At 28.3% G+C, this 8151-nt stretch overlaps 1 protein-coding gene across 1 annotated transcript; it reads left to right on the top strand.

Annotated features, from left to right (window-relative positions):
* Positions 1–6324: 6324 nt before the first annotated feature.
* LOC132928859 (uncharacterized) lies at positions 6325–7708 on the top strand. Its single transcript, XM_060993779.1, has 5 exons — positions 6325–6670; positions 6745–6922; positions 7005–7180; positions 7243–7395; positions 7477–7708. The coding sequence occupies exons 1-5, from the start codon at positions 6369–6371 to the stop codon at positions 7706–7708; spliced, it is 1041 nt and encodes a 346-aa protein (XP_060849762.1). The 5' UTR covers positions 6325–6368.
* The last annotated feature ends 443 nt before the right edge of the window (positions 7709–8151 follow it).

The raw sequence follows: 8151 nt of genomic DNA, 5'->3' as shown, positions 1-8151 counted from the left end.
GCGGATAGCTACATTTACATCTATAATACTGTGAAAAATATTTAAATTATCAAATCATTAAAATGTGTTAGCAATAAAATGTAGAAGGGGTCGCTTTGCAAGTTCTGTACTTATTATTTATTATTATAATTGAACTTGCGGTGACTACTTCATCATCACTATACGAAATTTAAAGGTATTTCGAAACAAACAAATTTAACATTTACAGATCAAATTTCACTAGGGCTAAAAACAGGTAGGTAGGTAAGTAATGTTCGAATTATTTCACTCGATCCGGATCGTATTATAAAAACTTAAATATGTATTTTAATTTAAAACTGCATGCGTGTGTATGTCGATCGATTCAATTTAGTATTTTAGAATAATTTACAACGAGGTTATTACACGACGTAATTAATTTTAAAATAAACACAAATGCATATTTTTATATTAATTTTGAAAAATAAACATAATATTTTTATAATGTTGGTAACCATTGGTTTTCTAATATTTCCCTGCGACGCGCGACGTTCTGATAGAGATGTCTGCTGAACTATAATTATTACATATACTGTTTTTAACTTATTAGTACCTACTTGCTTACTTTGTTTTAAAAAACATTAAACATAACTACTGGAATGTCTGGAATAAAAAAAAAATTGACTGGGTTAAAGTTTATTGATAAGTTTATGCATCACTTATCCTCCTTAAAATATTTTATAATCCTCAATTGCTGCGCCCTCACAAAAACAGTTCAATTTGTAATCGGCGTCCTTTGAAATATCGTGAGTATACATTGAATTTCACCATTTCTATCCATAATCCATATAATTAACACTTGGTTTATAGTTTGAGTCAGTATATATACTTTAGGGTACAACTTTGCTCACCACACAAGCACCACCCACGGTATAAATAATGCAAACTAAAACCAACCGATGAGGTTGACCGTAAACTTGCTCAATATCTCAAGTGTAATACTGCTGACTTCAGCTTACTAATGAAAGAATGATTGTAGTTGTACGTTAATAAAACAGATAATAATATAAATATATAATAATATTAAGTAGGATTAAAAATAAAAAAATATTGTATTTATATGATTATTTAATGAATTCCTAAAGAATTTCTGTACATAGAATGTCTAATAATAAGACTAGATACGCGACTGGGTTTTAGATTTATGAAACTGTACCTATACAGTCCACTGGGTTTAAACTAGGAATGATAAAAGGGGTGAACTATGTATAAAATATGCATTTATACGATCCGCACAGGACTAGATTTATGGGTAGGAGGGTATGGAGTAACACAAAAGTATTTTTTTCTTCATTTAAAACCAATCTGGAATATTAAAATTAAAATTAAATACCTTCTATACATTATTATATGTTTATATTTTTTTACTGCATAATATATTTACACGTAGGTACCTATATCGGGCTATATATATGATTAAGATGCATAGTAATTTTAATACAAAGTTTTATATAATACATTGTAAAAACCTAATCATAAACGATAATAATATAAAACTATTCATTTTTAATAACATTTTTCCATTTTGTATAACAGCTCAACTTAAATTACATATTCCCTTCGTAGCTTAAAAATATTGATAATTTTATCAATTTTTTTTACTCAAAACAAATTAACTTATAAAGAATGTATGTAATAATATCTTACATACAATGATGTTATAATAAATGTAATATTTTACGGTGATATTAAATTTAAATACATATATAAATGTAATTAAGTACTTTTTATTTGACTCATTTTTGTTAGTTGACAAACGAAAAAATACCATTGGTAGCCAACCCACAAAAGAAGTAAACTGTGCCTTGACCAAAACGTGTTCAAGTTTGCGTATCCCAAAATCATAAACTAAAAATTACTATTATTGACGATGTGGTAATAGTCCATATTATGAAATGTTTGTTCATAATTTTCATAATATAGTTTATGTTAAGCTTGAGCAACGGCTTTTACAACTTTACAAGCATATTCCTCGACTTTGCGCACTCAGCATACCACCACTGCACCACCAATCATCACACGTGTCACAAAGTTACGTACAGGAATATTATTACTTATTACTAATAAAATAAAATCTATTTACTGCACCATGTAATTGCTTATAAAAATGTGAACATGCATTTTATTATGCAAAATGAGATTTTTTCTTTTTAGTAAGTAATTATTTTATATAAGTCATTTGGAATGATATCTCGACAGTCGACTTCTATATTTGTGCACAATTGCTTAATGGTGCAAGTAGGACTAATCGCGTAGTGGACATTCAATTAGTTAGTCGAAATAAAATAACTATTAAAATAAAATCAGTATTTTTCAATGACGTATATTTATTATAGTACTGCTAAATTTGTCATTTCAAAATTAAAAATTTGATCAATAATTCTTCAAATATAAACACTATCTAATTGATGCTATTTGTCATTGGACTCACAAGCTCAAATAAGATGGTTTTTTTTTTTAGATTAAATTTTACTCAGAATGCCCTGCAAGATCAGCTATACTTGCAGCTATAATTAACTTTCATATCAAGCTGTTTGAAAACATTTATGTGACGAAGAATGAGTACATACTATACATATATAGGTAGGTTATATCTATAATATGGTTTTGTGTGTTATAACTCAATCATTTCTTATGATTATACATGGAAGTTTAAAAAGTTCAAGTGGTGACAACCTAATTTCCTATAGTGCTCGAGTAATATGCCTTTAAAAAGGAAAATTATATAAAAAAAATAACGAATTAGGTATATATTTCCACTTGTGCTGTCAAAATCAATCAAGAAATTGTTTCAGTTACCAGAACATACAAAAATCAATATAGATACTGTAATAATGTAAAAATAGAAATAAAAGAAATATAAAATTTAAAAATAAAGTTATTGGTAAAACGGCAATAGTTGTATCTAATAGTAAAATGTAATAGGTCATAAGCTTTTTGGTAATGGGTCTAGGTGTGGGGGATTATTTCCTATATTAGTTTTAAGCTTAAAAATGTTGAAGAATAAAATCACTTATCAGATATTAATCTCAGAGTTACGCTATTACCTTCCTTTTGATCGTCTGCAGAAGGCTCTTGAGGTCGTGTATTTGAGAATATGATCAAATACACCGTATATAGAATATATATATATGGTCGTAACTGGAAATTAATTTCTGGAGGGGTTTTAAGCTAAAAAATTGTGTTCTAATTTTTATTATAATATTGTATAGGTTATTTTACTACCATATAATATAACACGAAAAAATTTCGATTGAATCCCCACAGGTACGGCGTTGAATATATGTCTAAATTATAATAATATAGTAATATAGGTAATATTATAGTATATTATTATCATGCACCCTATCTGACTCTCAGCATTGTAGCAGTATATATGTATATATTATAGTATATGTTATGCAGTGATATAGTAAGGTGACACAAATAAAAAACTCTCTGAACACGTGAATCCAATATAAGCAACACTGTCTTAGCTTGTTCAAAAAGAGGCCCAGTTATCGCTCGTAAGATCCGGTTTCGAAAAATGTTTCTAATGTGACTGGTGCGCAAGCACTGAAAAGAAAGATGACATGGACATCCTTTTCAGAGTCGCAGGCCGCAGGCGGCCACATCAAAAGCTTCTTAATTTTTAAAGACCTAGCCTTGTCCTTGCTGGTAGAGATTCTCATTGGTCCATTCCTTGTCTCTGATACGAAAAAGTCACACGTCTTGCGTTCCATATTGTCATAAACATATGTGAGTTTCTATGTGACCGTACAGTGTATAAATCGTCCCTTTCATGTTTCATCAGTGATGAAAAATATTTATTGAAATTAATCATTATCTGCGTGCGATAATTTGAGACCGCTATACTTATTGTATTACTTATTGCTATACAATTAAGATATGTCAGCATATAATTACACTATTACAGTACCCTGGCTTCAAACGTTACTAAATAATATTATTAGTATTTTTACACACCTAATATAAGTACCTGATTAGTGATTAATAATTATTAAACACTATAGCATCAAATGATTAATTAATGATTGATTTATCATTGTACTTCTCAGAAATGAAAAACTGTGTTCCCGAAAAACAGGTATATAATATATTGATATTACCTAAATAAACTTTTTCCTCTGTAATGATAAACAAATATTGGTTTTTATGTATAATAATTATTACTTTGGTAATTAATAACATTTTGCAAATAAGTATTGATATGTTTAAAAATACGTATGTATATAGAGGACCGGATAAAGTAAATAATAAGAGCTAGCTGAGAGGTTTGTCGTGTTTTGATAAGTTTAAATGGTATACTTGCCCATCAATAAATTATGAAAAATCATTTAAAATATTCAATAATTAAAATATGGCGATCGTCTCACCGCAGCTCCCTCAATTACAGTTCAGTCCGTGATTTGTAATCGGCGTCTTATAAAAGTACCACGAGCACGTTCCACAATTTCAATCTATATAATTAACACTATATTCCAAGAATATAGTCTGCCGTCAGTACACACATACTATATTTAGATACCTAACAACTTCGCCCACGCCGCAACCCACGGTATAAATAATGCAAACTTAAACTAGCCGACTACGAGTTTGACCGTAAACTTACCAAATACCTACATCGTGTGCAAATACTGCAGCCGCGATGTAGTACATTATTATAATATTATATTTTAAAGAAAATATTATTAATTAATATTTTGTTTTGGCCACGATCAGCGAGAACTGTGGTGCACGACGTGACATATACAGGGTGATTCACCAAGCATGCTTACCCCTTTATTTTCTTCAATAATGCAATTATTCAAAATAAGCACAAAACAACATATTAAGATCTAAATAATTTAAAAATATGGTCTTTAGTTGGGTATATTTAAAAATACAAAAATCAGAATTTGAATAAATTCATTATTAAAGGAAAACATGGGCGCGACAATGTTTGGTGTTTCGCTCTGTATATATTTTAATATTCTGCCTCGTTATCGAAAAATAAATTACTGTCGAGGGGAAGAACGGCACCGTAACTATATAAGTATTCAACCCCTTGGTTACGATTGGTTATAATAATAATATTATTATACTGTTTGATCTATTAAAAACCAACTGTTCTCGTAGTCACTATAAGACAGTGTAGTGTTTAAATTGTATGCATTAAAACATTAAAATACGTGTAATCACCATTAGCTTCTATTTACTAATTAGTGATAAAAATCGGTAAGTATTTTTTACATGATTAAGTAACACAAAATAATGTCTACCTACCTATTATCTGCATATTATTTTCTTCTTCAGATTTACATAAACCTTTATCAACGATTTACACGCACATATACTGTATTTATTATCATAATTTTTTTCCCTCTAAATAGTAGTAGTACTATCGATAAGTCCTAAGACGTATTACATTTTTTATAATTCAAATAAAACGAACAGTCTAACTTCATGAATATATTTTGTTTATTCATTTTAAATTAATATAGAATCGGATATTGCTTAATGGTTAGCCAGTACTTACACATGGGATTCAATAATGATGCTATTGTTTCAATCGAATATTTAGATTTGAAATTACATTTTTTAATGATTTGGTTTATTTAACTTTATCTACTTCTCATAAAGGAGAATATGATGTTACCAGGGTCTCCGGATTTTTTATTGAATAAAATATGTTTGGTTCTCGTATACTTTTGTCATAAATTGAAATACTCGTATAATGTTTAATTATTTTATATTTTGTTAAATTTGTTCCAGAAATAATAATTAATATTTATACTTTTTCAGGATGATTAAAACAACTATAAAGTGGTTAAAACTTTGATTTTAATTAAAAAAAAGTATGAAAAAAATGATAAGTCTTTATTAAAGATGGTTTGTACTAATAATAACATTAGACATAATTTATACATCTAATAACATAGATGTATAAATCATAACAATGACAACAATTGTTGTTATTTTTAAAATGTGAATCGTAAAATGTGAAGATAATGCGTATATAATGTATTATAGGTTTGTTTTTATTGTAATATTAATATATGTATATTGTATATTATATATTTTTTTTGAAGCTTTATATGGGTAAATGTGCACATTATTTACTTAAAACGTGTTTGATGAATCCTATGCTTGATAAACTTAAAGATAGAATGTCATTTTATGATATTTAATTTAGTTCATATACACTATAAACAGTAGATAGTAATCGCTCATAATATTATTATGATACATTTGGTTATATTATAATATACAGAATTCATATCTGTCTGCAGATGGTAATCGAACATTTCGATTGTTTTCGTTCGGCATATTATAAATAATATATTTATTTTTATTCATCGCAAATTACAATGAGTAAAGAATATTTGTTGCCACCCAATTCACCTACTTCAAAACTGCAAACAAAATCAAAGAAAAATATTACAGATGCTCATCGCCGTTCTACAATATTTCCTCGTAGGACATATCCGATCGAGTCTAATGATTATATCGATAATATTCAAGAGAGGGAGATCAGGCAGTTACTCGATACAGTTCCAATTATTCCAAAATTACCAAAAATGCCCGACATCAGTAAATATCTGAACAAAGGAAAAACACTGAATAAAAGCAAAACACTCAGTGATCGTAGGACAATAATAAAAAATTATATGTAAGTCATTAACTTAACGAAAGTAAAAATAATGTAAGTGCATATGATATTTAATTTTTTCACTGTGATTATAGGAACGAATGCGCGGTAACGCAAAAAATTGATTTGATGATGGCTGGGAAATCCATAGCAGTCGATCGCAAAGATGAAGTGAAAATGCCACAGATTTATTACCGTAAGCAACTAAAGGGATACGCTAATGCCATAGAGCCCACTCCGATACAAGAATCGTGGCTAGAAAATATAATAGAAGTATGATACATTTTTAATAATAATATAGATAATAATGGTATAAATTATTTATGTGTTTTCGAATAATTAATTACTTTATTAGAAATCAAAGACGGCGCGTTTGAAAAGAACTAAAGTGTCGGCATCACTGATAGACGAAGTCAAGGCTGAATACATTAAAGTGCTAAAAAAGTTGCAAGTTGATGGAATCGTGAAGCCTATACCGAGTTCTAATGCCCCGTTACCCGAAAAAAAGCTGGAAAAGCCGTTAACTACAGCGTAAGTTTATTTTATTAATTCAACGTTAACATAACATTTTAAATTATGTTTTAATTTTACAGATTAGGAGGTAAAACTAAAAATTATCCGTTATTTTTGAAAAGAAAAAAACTTTTGATAAAACGTTTACATACCACTCATCCGACTACGATCAGCATACTGTATTTGTCGAAACGCCAAGTTCCTAAGACGATGATTAACGCAGAATTGTATAAGTAATAATTGAATCGTAGCATTGTAATTAATATTACTACAAACTATAACGAACATATTGCGAATTTTGACATAATTTTCAGATTTGACGAATTTTCTCGAGACCTTGATGATCTAATGGCCACTTTAGAACACGACTTTCGAAAGCAAGACACGTACCTGGCTAAAGATTGGTATAAAAAGGTTATATTAATTTTGACAAAAAGAGGAGCAATAGATGACGTGGCATTGAAAGCACTTCCTCAGTTTCTTAAGGGCGTGACGACTATAATTAGTTTAGAAGTATGCTATACAATTAAGTATTGTAATTATTAAATTAATCCGTAGTCCGTACACGTTATAATAAAATATATATTATAAATAATATTATGTGAATAAGAAAATACAAATAATTATTTTCTTATATTATATTTTTATAATTATTAATACAGCTTATTATTGTAATATTTGCATGTACAATATTATATTTTAAATAAAAATGGTTATATAGTAAAAATGTAACATTTAAATACATATATTTTAAATTAAATTTGATAATAGAACATTTCATTAATATTAAAGCTAACATCATAAGATTGGCTTTTCTGAACACAAAAGTATTGTGTTGCGTATTGGTCAGATAACCACAATATGTTTAGTTAACAGAAGCTGTCCATGCAGTTGGTTAGGTTTTAGTGGTTGACAAATAAAAATAAAAAATCATGTTAAAAATTATTATACAATATATACGATTTTATTTGTTATAGAAAACGCGGGGG

This window comes from Rhopalosiphum padi, chromosome 4 (genome assembly GCF_020882245.1).
Source record: "Rhopalosiphum padi isolate XX-2018 chromosome 4, ASM2088224v1, whole genome shotgun sequence".
Taxonomy (NCBI): domain Eukaryota; kingdom Metazoa; phylum Arthropoda; class Insecta; order Hemiptera; family Aphididae; genus Rhopalosiphum; species Rhopalosiphum padi.
The sequence above is the reverse complement of the archived record's forward strand: the minus strand, read 5'-3'. Positions and strand labels throughout refer to the sequence as shown.

Excerpts from the sequence above, each read along its gene's own strand:
- LOC132928859 (XM_060993779.1), top strand. The coding sequence starts at position 6,369 with ATGAGTAAAGAATATTTGTTGCCACCCAATTCACCTACTTCAAAACTG. Across the intron at positions 6,923-7,004 it reads GGCTAGAAAATATAATAGAA|AAATCAAAGACGGCGCGTTT; the intron begins GTATGATACATT and ends TTACTTTATTAG. Across the intron at positions 7,181-7,242 it reads GAAAAGCCGTTAACTACAGC|ATTAGGAGGTAAAACTAAAA; the intron begins GTAAGTTTATTT and ends TTAATTTTACAG.